This window comes from Chionomys nivalis, chromosome 14 (genome assembly GCF_950005125.1).
Source record: "Chionomys nivalis chromosome 14, mChiNiv1.1, whole genome shotgun sequence".
NCBI classification, from domain to species: Eukaryota; Metazoa; Chordata; class Mammalia; order Rodentia; family Cricetidae; genus Chionomys; species Chionomys nivalis.
The window spans coordinates 50,329,872-50,343,916 of record NC_080099.1 but is presented as its reverse complement, the minus strand read 5'-3'; the positions used below and the strand labels follow the sequence as shown (position 1 = coordinate 50,343,916).

The following is a 14,045-nucleotide window of genomic DNA, read 5'->3' as shown; positions in this document are numbered from 1 at the left end:
TTTTTTAGGGGAGGAGGGGGCAGGTTTTTTTAAGACAGAGTTTCTCTGTGTAGCCCTGGTTGTCCTGGAACTCACTCTGTAGAGCAGGCTAGCTTGGAGCTCAGAGATCCATCTATCTGCCACTGCTTCCTGAGTGCTGGGATTAAAGGTATACGCCACCACTACCCAGCAAGTTATGGATTCTAAATAATCAAATCCTACAAAGTTAATAAAACCTAAAGGAAGAAATGTTAATTACTTAATATTATAATAATTAAAGGACAAACTCTAAATCAAAAAAAATTTAGAATAAACATTACCTTGCAAGTCCAATACCAAATCCAGCAAATCTATTCAACTGCTCTAAAATAAAAAGGATAAGATTACTTATAACCATTATTTATAACCAAAATATGTATAACCAAAATTTTAGAGTAACATGCTATTCATTTAAACATCAGAATATGATGTGGGATAGAGAGGTGATTTAAACGGTAACTGGCGGCGCTGTGGCAAGTTCCACGGAACGCACCTCTTACCGGAGCAATTCTGTCTTTCATTCCAATGGACTATTGCCACGATGACTTGTAAGCTGGGACATTTCTAAGTCGTGACTATTTTAAACGATAAAACCTTGAAAGTTTAAATATTATCAAAGGCAAGTCTGTGAAAAAGTGTTAAAGCCCTGTAAGGACTATGTCAAATTTGTATACAGATGGAATCTAAGCATTGTCAGCTTTAATTTCTGATTACAATCATTCCAAAATTCTCTATGGGTGCCATGACTGATACACTAAGAAACTGACTACTTATGCTGTACAATCAGTCATCTGCTATTACTAAGGGACAATAGTTGTATGTAAAATACCTGAAAATTGTTATTTTGAGAGACTAGCGCTATAAGTATAGGTTAGGTATAGCTTCTCCCTATGCCCTTCCGTTGGAAAGAGCTGACAAACATTTGTTTGATCCAGTCTAAGTGGCAGGACCCTAGGTACACATGTGCTCCCTTCTACAGCCCTGCAGGAAAGGTAACGGCTGAAAACTCCTATGCACTGCCCGAATAGAAGTCTTCCTCCTGAATAACCCTAACAGTGACCTAGACAGGGAGTAGACATGAAATAGCAACATTCACAAGAGACAGTCTCTCTCTTCCCTGTCATTTCAAATGAGCGATAAACTTTATCACGTGAATAGGCCATGTAAGCATGTTCCTGGGGAAACTACCTGCTTCACCCAGAAAGATGTACAATGTAGTGATGTTTCATTTGTACTTTAATAAATAAAGCTTGCCTGAAGATCAGAGAATAAAACAGCCACACTGGTCAGCCTTACAGAGCAGGCAGTGGTGACACACACCTTTAGTCCCAGAGCCACACTAGTCTGCCATAGAAACTGGCAGTAGTGATGCATGCCTTTAATCCCAGCCCTAGAGAGGAATATAAAATGGGAGGAGAAAGCTCTCAGATACAGTCTCATTCTGAGCTTCCTGGAGGCAGGATCGCCATTGTGAACTGAGGTAAGAGCCAGTAGCTGGCTGTTTTGCTTTTCTGACCTTCAGGTTGAACCCCAATTTCGGTCTCTGGGTTTTTATTAATCATGCTACAGTACAAGCTAGAAAGCTTCTTGTCATGCTGAAGTACTTTCTTCTGGGTGCTTATTTATAATTCCCGAACACTAAAGTAAATATGACCTTTACGAAGAGTTTTAGGAAGGCTTAGTGCTGTCAATTCTGTGAGTCTCTACTTGCTGCAAAGTTTTACTCAATTACTTGGTAACAACTTCGAAATAAACTGGTAGTGTTAGCAAGTTTCCCCTCACTGGAACTATCAAAATGTAACTTAAGAAAAGATTAAAAACTTTACTGCCTAAGATGGTGACTTCGCAGCAATCATACCTGTGTTCTGAATCATTTCAGAGCTTCACTCAAAGAGTTTCCCAGCACTATTCCTGGACCCGTACAACACAATGAAACAAATGAGAGGTCGACCCTGGATGAGCCCCGGATCCCCCTTCACCACCTCATGTCCTCACTAATAGGCAGGGTCTTCCAGCTCAGTCACGCATTTCTGCACTCCGAGTGAAAACTAAGAAATGGGCATCACGATCATGTACAGCATGTTTAATACTTAATGATACAATCTGTTATTCCCAGAGAATGAAGTCAGCTATTATATATCAAGAAAAAAAAAAGGATTTTAAATGTATGTGGTTCGTGCACTGCTGCCACTGAAGCTCTCTGACATTCCATAAAGAGTAATGGCTTACAAAGTCAAGTTATAGCGGTGTTTCTAACTCTAAGTGGAGGTTTTAGGTCAGATGAAGAGCAGGGAAAACTGCAGGGGTTTATGGATTTGGAGTCTAAAATCAGAACTCTCATGCTGAAAGGGGAAGGGAAGGAAACGAATAATTATCCTACTGTGCATATTTAATTATTATACTGCTATTCATTTTATTTAGCATTCGGAAAAATTACATCATTCGGCAAGTCTTAACGAGGGATCAGACAAAAATGTTTAAATTTATGATTGGTAGAGCCAGGTTCCAAACCCAAATCTGCCTGTGCTAAAAAAAAAAAAAAAAAATGTCTTTCCGAAACATTTAACCAAATCTGCCAGAGATCTGACTGTGAATCAGACAACAATAATTTAATATTTCTTCCCTGCTTCAGGCCACCGGTGGTAACGTTCTCGGGCCCCTGAACACTCCAACCAATGCATCCTAGGCTACGCTGATGTCACCTAGTGTGGTGAACCCGGAGCACAAATCGCGTGCACAAGAGGCTCGCCTCAGGGCAGAGGACGAAAGGAGGGCAGAGGGTGTGGTTGCGTGTGCAAGGACCTAGGCGGGCCCTGCGCGCGCTTCCGGAGTCCGCCGGCCCACCCGCCCGGCCGGGCCCCGCACCCCTCACCGCTGCTCGGGCACGGGCGCGGGCCGTCGCCGCCGCCGGGAAAAAGCTCCTCCGCGGGGCCCTCGAGCGTCGTGGGCGCGGACGGCACACCGTACGTCGGGCTCTTTTCGCCCCAGTGCAGATTGCGGCTGCCCGGGATGTCCGGGGGAGTCGTCACCCAGTGGCTCAGGTCGGTCCCAGAGCCGAAAGAGCGCGCATGGAAGGGGCCGCCGAAAGGCGGATCGTCCCGCACGCCTCCCCTGTAGCCCAGGCCATCGAAGCCCTCGGGGCGCCGCGGATGCATCTCGGACGGGCGGACGAGGACGACAGGGGCCGGCCCGCCGAGCCCAGGCCTCCACCGCGTCCCCGCCGCAGTCGCCGCGCGTCAGGAGACTGGCAACCGGAAGTCACGACTGAAACCCGGAAGTCCCGGGAGCACACGTGACTCTACCTCGCCTCTCTTCTTCCCAACTTGGTTGCCAGGGAGACGCGGCAGCGGTCTTAGGCTGGAACAGGAAGGATGTTTGCTGGGCCTGGTCGCAGAAGATGCAGTGTGTAGTCTCTGCTTTCAGGGATGCTTCGCATGGTACAGCAGCCCCGGATGACTTCGGCCGGCTGCAATATGCCGTCTCCCCTTCCCAGGGGAACCCCGCATGAGGACAAGAGTGTCACTCAGTCTCCCTTTGTCTCCCGTTGTAGGGGCCACCAGGCATTAGCAAAGTACAAGTCAAGAACACCCTCCCGTGCGAATACGTACTGCCCTCTACAACACAGGAATCAAGTGTTTAACTTTTCTAAGACCACAAGGCAACTATAAACAACGTTCTTCTGACGTATCCAAATAACTTGAGGTACTAAGATCACAGCGTTGTCACTGAACACCACCCCCCATGAAGACGTCTATTGATTCCCCCCACTACCTGTTTTTATTAGTCTCTTGGGGTGTTGAGGCTGGGTGGTTCTCGGTAGAGCTGATTGTGTTTTGCATGTCTTCTTCCTGAGCCTTCTTCCCAACTGAACACTAGAATCTGAGGGTGTTCAGAAGAGAACCCTGACGTATTGCCCTCAAAAGCCATGAACCTTCGTTTAAAGGGATAACCACCTTTTTTAGCAACTTGACATTTCTTGTGTTATGTTGTGCTTTGGCAAAATGTGGTGAGTCTCGAGCTAGTGTTCCTTGGGTGCTAATATCAAATCACTACTGCACATGGCAATAAAAGAATTTCTTTTCCTCGGCTTGCTGAAGGGAAGAAGTTTGCTAGCCCTGAGCCCAAGAGGTTCCTGTAAGTTTAGTGGTTTGTTTTAAGGAGTAGAAAGACAGGGAGTTTTAATACAGAAATGTTGCACTTCACAATCTCACGTCCTTGAAAGTAGAGGGAGAGAATGGATTATACCTCGGGAGCTAGCTAAAGGGAAACAAAGCGATAAAAGTCATTACTCATAAATTACGGCTGTAATGCACTATCATCTTCCTTGTTTAAAAAATTGGAAGAAAATATGTGGATATTTTTATATAGTAAATTGGAAGACTTTCTAATCCCACATCAAACCTAAAAGTCATTTAAGGAATTGGGAAATATTGTAATTCATTTTACTGTAAATTTTAAATTCAATAAATTAAAAACAGTTGTAATCAACATTAAAAAATAAATGACAAACTGGGAAATGACATTTTAGGATGGCTTAGACAATGGAACACAACTCTACAAAGAGCTTTTGCCAATGAATGACAGTAAATCAGTATAAATATAAGCAAAGAATATGAAGAAGCTATTTTAAAAGGTGAGTAATCATATAAACTATGTCTTCCAGCAATGAATCATTTTACATAAACAGTCACCTTTCCTCGGTTAAAATGGCAGTCTTGGCTAGGCATGGTGACTGAGGCCTATAATCCTGGCACTTAGGAGACTGAACAAGAGGAATGCCAGGAGTTCCTAACCAGCCTGAATTACAGGTTGAAACCCAGTCTGAGACAAAACCAAAACAATAATGTCAGTCTTTATACAAAAATGTACATTGTTGTTACAGGTGAGAAGAAGTATCTTTCACATAAAGAGTGATTATAAAAATATAACGTTTTTTAGAGAGAGCAGTTTAGTAGTGTGTTGCCTTTTAAACTCTGCAATTTTAGGAAGTAAAATTGTGCCCTATACATGCTTTGAGCTTATATAATACACATGGGCTTATGACATACTTGCTAACATTAAGAAAAGTTTCAGGACTCTAAGTAACAAATAATTATTGTTTTACTAATCATTAATAACCTAAATAATTACTAACCAGCTAACCATTAAGTAAATATCAATTCAGATCATTAATTAAACCATAGCTCATCTCTTGAGACAGATGCTGTCTGGGTTTGGTGTGTGTGTGATTTTTTTTTTGCATGCATGTGTTGTGGGCATGTTCATGTGTGTGAATGTAAGGGCACATTCATATAGAGGTCCAAAGTTAACATTAGCGATCTTAATTGATCTCTGCTTTATTTATTGAAGTATAGCCCCTTATTAAAGAGGAGCTTGCCAATTGCAGATAATCTTACTAGCCATCTCACCCCAGTGCTGTGGGATAATCCTTCTATACTCCATGGATATGTTTTATTCTCATTGGTTAATAAGAAAGCTGATTTGTCTTGTAACAAGGCAGAATAAAGCTAGGCAGGAAAGCACAAACTGAAAATAAAGAGAGGAAGAAGGGCAGAGTCAAGAGACAGGAGCCAGTTGCTGAGGAAGCAAGATACTAGAAGATGGATAAAGCCACAAGCATATGGCAAAATATAGATTAATAAAAATGGATTAATTTAAATGTAAAAACTAATTAGTAATAGGCCTGAGCTATCGGTCAAATATTCTGTAACTGATAAAAGCTTCTGTGTGTTTATTTGGGACCAGGCAGTCTCGTTTGCAGCCCAGGAATATGCTGCCTCTACCTACTGAGTGCTTAGATTGCAGTCTGCCTCCACACCCACCTGGCTTTTATTTGGGTGCCGGGCAGGCGATCTAAACTTCTGTTCTCATTCTTGCACCACAAGTGATTTATCCAATGAGTCACTCCCATGCCCCCTCCCATACTGTTTTAAACAATAGGCATGCAGTGTGAAATGGGCCAGATACACAGTTTAGAGAGACAAACAGCAGATGTACACATGCAAACACACAATGCAAACGTAAGGTAATGTGAAATGATAACTCTGAAAAAACTGAGCAGTAATTTGGCCTTTATAGAGCACTCGCTCTAGAAGATAGTCCTCTCCGAAGAACTGGCCTTTGAATTCTGAAGACAAAACAAAACAAAGGACAGTTGAAGGGAGTAGAGCCATGTCTCACGGGCAAGCTGGGTGCACCCATAATTAATAAGAAGTTTCAGTGTCATTATTATTAAAAATTTGTACTCTACCAGCCTGGAAAATCTGACTCGCAAAAGTTAATCAAGGTGAAGTGGGAGCCAGAGCCCAGGGCCAAATGGATTCAGAATTCTGTCAGGACTTCAAAGAAGATAGAACAGCAGTATGTTTCCAGTTCATTGATTTATGCTCTGATTTTTATTATCTCTTGCGGTCTTCTTAGTCTTGGTTTGTTATTATGTCTCTAGATTCGTAAAGTTGCATTATTGAGTATTTTTGTGCTCTTTCTGATTTTTACTATAAGCACTTAAGCCTACACGTTGTTCTCCTACGACTGCTTTTAGCACGTCCCAGCGGCTCTGTTGTGTTGTGCTTTCATTTCCATTGAGTTCCAAGAACTTTTTAATTTCTTTCTTGATTTCTTGTTTGACCTAGTCACCTTTAACAATGAGTTACTTCCTCTTCCTGAGGGTGTGTACTCACTAGAGTTAGGTTTGCTGTTGATCTTATGATCAAATAGGATACAGTTATTTAAATTTTTCTGAAGTTATTGTATCTTCAGATATGTTTATTTTAGAGAAACTTCGATGGGCAATTGTGTAGAAGGTATTTTCTTTGCTGTTTGAATGAAATATTCTGTAGATATCTATTAGTTCCATTTGATGTGTGACGTCATTTATGTCTGATGTTTACCTATATTTTTGTACAGATGACCTGTCTATTGGAGCATGTGGAGGTATTGGAATCACTCACTATTAATGTGTTGATGTGAATCCTCATTTTTAATTTTAGTTGTATACATTTTATTAATTTGGATCCACCAGAGTTTATATATAATACAATCATAAATAATACAATAAAAATATGTGTAATATTATAAATAATACAATGTAAACATATGTAATATTACATATAATACAATACAAATATATGTAATACAATTATATATATTATTGTATTGTCTTCTTGGATAATTGTTTTCCTATTTAGAATGAAGTGTTCACTTTATCCCCTCTACTCAGTTTCATTTTGAAATCTGTTTTGTCAGTATTAAGATGGCACGCCTGCTTGCTTCCCGCTCGCTTCCCCATCCCATTGGTTTGGAGTACCGTTTACCATCCTTTCACTTTTAGGTGGTACCTGTTCTTAAAGATAAGACAACAGGAAAGATGAGTTTTGTTTCCCAGTCCATTCAACTAACCAGTGTCTTTAGACTAGGGGATTGAAACTATTAATACTAAACTTGTTATTGAAAAGTGCTTGTTTATTGTAATCATTTTATTTTTTAATGTTCTGTTGTTTATTTTGCTTTTCTGTTTTGTTTTGAGACAGGGTTTTTCTGTGTAGCCCTGGCTGTCCAAGAGCTCTCTATATAGATCAGACTGGCCTCAAACACACAAAGATCCACCTGTCTTTGCCTCCCAAGTGCTGGGATTAAAAGCTTGCATCACCAGGACCAGCAATATTTGTTATTTTTATATTATGGATAGGTGTATTGTGTAGGTATATATATATGAGTGCAGGTTCCCAGAGAGGCCCGAGTCATTGGGTACCTTGGGGTGCCGTGAGCATCAAGATAGTTTTGACCTGGGTACAGGGAGCAGAACTATGGTCCTCTGTACCTGATACTCAATCTTAATCCCAGAACCATCTTTTCAGCCTTTACTTTTGTTTACTGAGGTACATACATCAGGTCTAAACATCACCTTTTTTAAATTACTAATTTATTTATTTTTATGTGTATGGGGTATTTGTAGACTGAGGCCGCTTGTTTGGTTCCCAGCCACCCAGACCCGAAATAATTACACAGAAACTGTATTAACTGCAATACTGTTTGGCCAATAGCTTAAGCATATTTCTAGCTAGCTCTTACATCTTAAATTAACCCATTTCTATTAATCTGTCACCATGTGGTTGTGGCCTAATGGTCAGGTTCCATCCAGTGTCCAGCGTCTGTCTCCTGTGTCGGCTACATGACTTCTCTTTGATTCTGCCTACTTTCTCTCTACATCTCTGTTTGGATTTTCCACCTTCCCTATTCTCTGCTGGCATAGGCCAAAAGCAGCTTCTTTACTAGCCAATGTAATAAAGCATATTTACAGTATACAGAGGGGAATTCCTCATCGGGTGTTCTAAATTCATATAGACTGCTTGTAGGCCTGTGTACCACTTGCATGTAGTACTCCCAGGGGCCAGAAGAAGATGTCAGATACCGGAGGACTGGAGCTACTGCCCATTGTGAGCCTCCATATGAGTGCTGGGAACTGAAGCCCAATTCTCTGGAAGAGCCGTCAGTACTCTGAACTGGTGAGCCAGCCCTCCAGCCCTCTACACTTCACATTTGGATGGAGTCAGAAGCAAGGCTATATTGTGAAAAGGCCCATCAGGGACAACAGGAAATTTTAGTTTAGACGTTGTACTTTTTGATGAGTGCAGGCTGAGATTTGTATTTTTAGAAAGGCAAGTGAATCTGTGGTCAAGGAAGATTTGAGGGAAAAGCCTTACAGTGTTGAGGTCATTGCAGGGGTCTCTGGAAAGACAGTTCATCCTCTGCTTCCAAACTGTCTGGAATTGAGATGTCTGAATACATTTTGTACTGATATTAAAAGACAAAATGATGTGAGGAGACAAGTGACCCAGAGGGACTATCTGTTCAGACTTTATTGAAATAATCGGTATGGAATAAAGCCATTCCAGCGGGCTGAGGCTATTTAAAGGGAGAAGTGTGTGGCACTTTTCCTTAGCATCCGGTAACCAAGAGCATAGGAAGCAATGGACTGAAAATGTGTTTCTGATGTGGTGATCCACTTAAAGGAGCTCGTGTATGGGGGAATGAAGAATTTTCGCACATTAGGAGCTGTGAGTCATAATCTCAACACACAATGTTAACATCAAAACTATGCGTCATCCTAGAGGAAAATGTAGGCAAAGGCCTTCCTGTGTGTGCTTGGCAGTTCTTGTCAACTTGTCACAAGTTGCCAAACTAAAGTCACCTGGGAAGAGGGAAACTCAATAGAGGAATTACATTTGTCAGATTGGCCTATGGGCATATCTCTGGGTATTTTCTTGCTTGTTGATAGATGCGGGAGGGCCCAGTTCAATGTGGGTGTTCCTGGGCTATCTAAGAAAGTAGGCTGCCACAGTATGGAGAGCAAGGTGGTCAGCCGTTTTCCCCACCATCTTTGCTTCAGCTGCTCTCAAGAAATCCTGCCTGAACTCCCCTTGATGAAGAGCTACAACCTGTGAGATGAAGCAAACCCTCGCCACCCCTACCTTACTTTTGTTCACTGTTTTCTCACAACAGAGAAGCAAAGTAATTTGTGTATTTGGGCTTTGGGGTGAGTTGCTTTTAGCTTTTCAACTTTGAAACAGAGTCCCATTGTGTAGTCCCAGATGGTAAGGAACTAAAGGTCTCACTGTCTCAGTCTCCTGAGACCTAGAATTCCAGGCTTCTACCACTATGATATATTTGTTTTTAAATAATATAAAATGTCTTTATTCTTGAATTTCACACATGTAAACCGCAAAATGTGATCATATCTACACCCATATCCTCCATTTAATTTCCCCCAAATCACCCCAAACAAACCTTCCTGAACTTCATGTCGCCCTTCTTGGTGTGTCTGCTTCTATACTCACCCAGCATTGCGGCCACATGTGTCTGCATCCCAAGGGCTGGCGTCTAACAGAGACCCAGGATTGGAGAATGAAAACCACTGATGCTGCACAGGAGAGATAGATAGGATACTGGCCTCTTCAGCTTCCTGGAGCAAACGGTCTGAAGAGTCGTTAAGCTTCTGTGTGTGCTTCCTAATAAATAAAATACATGGTACAGGAGTGATGCTTGGGCCACGTGTTGACATTCGCCTTCTGTTGGAACTCAATTGAACCTATTGTAGTGGAAATTACTAGTAAAAAAAGAAGAAAAAACAGTTTGGTTGAGAACGTAATTTCAGAATTAAGGATTTGCCGAGTGCTCTATCCAGGATTTAAAGTTCATATATGTGTCAATATCTGATTAATCCAGTGTTCTGTGATCTATAATAGCAGTGTGTTGTTTTATCTTTTATTTATGCAGATGGAAGGCTAAGTAACTGCCTCTGTAACTCTCTGTAATGGGTTAAGCAGTTGGCAGGTTGGAGTTGGCTATTAATAAACAGAGTGCTACAAAGACTGCCTGCAGGTTCTCAGGTTAAGCCCAGCGTTTAAATACTGGTGCCCAGGATGTTTTAGCCACATCAGTCCCATTTCCCCTGAATCTAGTGTCTGTGATTTTTGCTTTAGACATTCTATACATTACTGTTGAGTGTAAATTTTAATTTACCAAGATTGGTATAGTTTGATTCACTTTCTTTTTTTCCTTTTTTTTTTTTTCAATCAAGATGGAATGCCTGGAAGTCCCAGGCAGTGTCTGAAGAGTGGTCTAATAAATGCCCATTTTGGAAGAATGCCAAAGAAAGGGTAGCTGCAGGGAGCATGAGTCACACCCACTCTTGAGTGATTTCCTCACCATACTTCTCACGTAGCCATATAAAGTACACATTTTTCAGAAACCACACAGAGTACAAACAAATGGCACGGTTCCAATTTTGACATCCACAGAGACATTAGAAATGGTTGACAAGTATCACCTGAAATGCTTACCACATTGACTCTGTTAGCTCACTGTCTTCTGGTCTCTGAAATCCCTGGTGGCAGATACCCTTATTATCTTATTGATGGCCTTTGCCTGTGTTACCATTTCTTGTACTTCTGTACTGAAGACTCACTTTTTACCTAGCGGTGATGGCACAAATGTGTTCTCAAGCACTGGGGAGCTTAAGCCAGGACGGCTGCAAGGTTTTGTGGAGCCTGAGCAAACCAGCAAATCCCTGTCTTAGAACAACAGTAGGATTCTTTGTTATTGCTTTTTCAAATTTTGATTTTAAAGAGTATCAGGGTAGGTCTGAGTTTATGTTGAAATTCCTTGAGTTTCTTTGTTAGCTATACTACTAATAAAAGGATATTATTAAAATTCAAAGTTTTCAGATATTTCTTCACCTATCCTCTCTGCTACTTTCTATTCTCCTCTGGTGATTCCCATTGTACAAAAATATTTTGTGTGTCTTGAAGAGGTATAAGCACATGAGTGCAGGTGACTACAGAGGAATTGGACCCCCTGGAGTTGGAGTTACAGAGAGTTATGAGCTGCCTAATGTGGGTGCTAAAAATCAAACTTGCTTTCTCTGGAAGAACAGTGTGTGCTCTTAAATGTTGAGCCATCTCTCCAGACCTGTTGATTATAAATGACTTGGAGGGACACAAGTCAGCTGTAAAAGTCACACAGCATATAGATATGGCTGTAAGGGACATGTTGTTTCCTGAGATTGCTGAGAGACAAGATACTTTTTGGGAAATGGAGAGATGAATTCATTGATAAGAGCACTTGCTGCTTTTGTAGAGGACCCTAGTTTGGTTCCCAGCACCCACACCTGGCGACTCACAGCTGACTCTAACTTGAATTAAGGGGATGGGACTCTCCTCAGGACTCCGAGGGCACTTCCATGCATGTGGTGCACAGACATACACTGAGGCATAGACACAGACAAAAGCAAAATAAGGAAATCTTTGGGAAAGCAGAATGTTACAGAAAAGAGAACTTTTAGATAAAAAGTTGTTTTGAAGCCAGGCGGTGGTGGCGCACACCTTTCATCACAGCACTTGGGAGGTAGAAGCAGGTGGAACTCTATGAGTTTGTGGCCAGCCTGGTCTACAGAGCTAGTGCCAGGACAGCCAGAGCTATGTAGGCAGAGACTGCCTGTTTGTTCCTGGATTCTCAGACCCAAAACAATTACACACAAACTATATTAATTGCAATGCTGTTGGGTCAATAGCTTAAGTGGATTTCTAGCTAGCTCTTACATCTTAAATTAACCTATTTCTATTATTTTATATTTTACCACGAGACTCGTGGTTTACCAGTAAGGTTCCTGGGTGTCTGTCTCCTTTGGCAGCTACATGGTGTCTCTCTGACTCTGCCTTCTTTCCTCCTCTATCTGTTTGGAATCCCTGCCTTGCTCTATTCTGCCCTGTCAGAGGCCCAAAGCAACTTCTTTATTTATTAACCAATGGCAGCAAAGCACATTCACAGCATAAGAGGGGAATCCCACATCAGAGCTACACAGAGAAACACTGTCTCAAAACAAACCCATTGTACTCAGTGGTGAGACTGCAGTGGTAGCTAGACACTGCATAGCATGGAAGTGACAGCATCTCTCACCTTTGGCTTCTGTGCTGACTCAGGGGTGGTGTTTACTGTGGACTTTGATGTTTGATTTGGGGATCCTGTGTGTGGAGATTGGGAGTAGCTTTCTGTGTTGGGTTCTTCCAACAGACAGAGAGTGATCCCGTGGAGAAAAGGCAGGAGTCTTGTCCATCTGCACTTCTCAGGCCCTGCAAAGTGGTAGGCGTGTGGTGGGGTTGTCCCTTTACCATATGCACAGGGAGAGCCAGACTCCGTCGTGTAGGGCCAGGGTGACTGGGCAAGTAGAAGTCTGCACTCTGGTGTAGGGAGGAGCTGGTGACCCTTTAATGCTGTCCCTGCTTGCTCCGGCGTAGAGAGGGCAGGCAGCCTGACACATGTGCACGCTGCTGCTCTGTGTAGGGAATCACACTGTGTAGGAAAAGTGCCATAACTGAGAGTAGCAGGTATTCTGGAGGCATGTGGCCATCATGATGCAATGCCACCTCAAAACTTTTTTGTCTGATTAGGCAGGTTCTTTAACTTTTTTGCATCTGCTTTTTGTCATCTATAAAATTGGGATAATGGTTAATTTCCCAGAAAGCTTCACTGAGCATAGCAGTGAGCATAGCAAAACCAAAGCTTTGCCCCAGTGGCAGCAATGGCGGTGGTGGCAGCAGCTACTGCTGCTGCGGCTTCTGCTGCTGCTGCTGCTGCTGCGTAATTTTTGCCTGAGTTGTTCAAGGTGGTACATGAGAGAGCTTTATGGTATCTGATGTTTTATAGCCTATGCCTATCATGAATCTATTGTGTTCACATAGACAAGAAGTTATAAATGTTTGTAACAGACACACGTGACTTGTGTGTATATACTTGTAGCAGTGGCAGGTGAATATTCAGGCTAAGTAGAGTTTTTTCTCTCTCTATGAAAGTTAGCTAGTAGCAGGTGTTAGAGTGTGTATTCAGGTCCGTGGAGCACTTAAGATGTGTGTGTTCAGAAACTAGAATGAATGAATGTTCTGAAAACATATTCTATGGCTTGGCGTTTGGAGGGGAGACTTTTACATGATGGCATAGTTAGGGCTTTTATTGCTGTGAAGAAATACCATGACAAAAAAAAAGAGAAATACCATGACTTATAAAGGACAACATTTAAATGGTGTAGCTTACATTTTCAGAGGTTCAGTTCATTATCACCGTGACAGGGAGCATGGCAGTGTGCAGGCAGACATGGTGCTGGCTACATCCTGATATGCAGGCAACAAGAAGTGGACTGTGACACTGGGAGTAGCTTTTAAATAAGAGGCCCCAAAACCACAGTGACACACCTCCTCCAATAAGGCCACACCTACTCCAACAAAACCACACCCCCTAATAGTGCTACTCTCTTTGGGGGCCATTTTCTTTCAAATTGCCACACATAGGGAGCAGGTAGATTGTGTACTATAGTCATATGGAAGGATGTAGGTATGCAAGAACTGACTTTTGATGGCAGATGATGCTCATCTCTTCCCAGTTCTGTGTTCAGTAGCATCAAATTGGTAGGTTGACATTGGTCCTGATGGCATTATATGATGCAAAAATCAAACCTTACCTCTCTTCCCCATAGA

General features: G+C 42.2%; 1 protein-coding gene across 3 annotated transcripts in view; it reads right to left on the bottom strand.

Annotated features, from left to right (window-relative positions):
- The window catches only part of Slc25a46 (solute carrier family 25 member 46), a 28,149-nt gene extending 24,307 nt beyond the window's left edge, over window positions 1-3,842 (bottom strand). Inside the window, exons 1-2 of one of the 3 annotated variants that reach the window (XM_057788512.1) lie at window positions 3,790-3,842; window positions 300-342 (exon numbers count right to left, since the gene is read on the bottom strand). Coding sequence is in view for 1 of the 3 variants with exons in the window: in XM_057788510.1 (XP_057644493.1) it covers window positions 300-342; window positions 2,891-3,173 (326 nt within the window). In the remaining 2 variants the exon portion in view is untranslated. Of the gene's footprint in view, window positions 1-299; window positions 343-2,890; window positions 3,312-3,789 lie in introns of those variants that run through there. The other 2 variants (XM_057788510.1, XM_057788511.1) reach the window with 2 other exon arrangements.
- Between the last annotated feature and the right edge of the window lie 10,203 nt (window positions 3,843-14,045).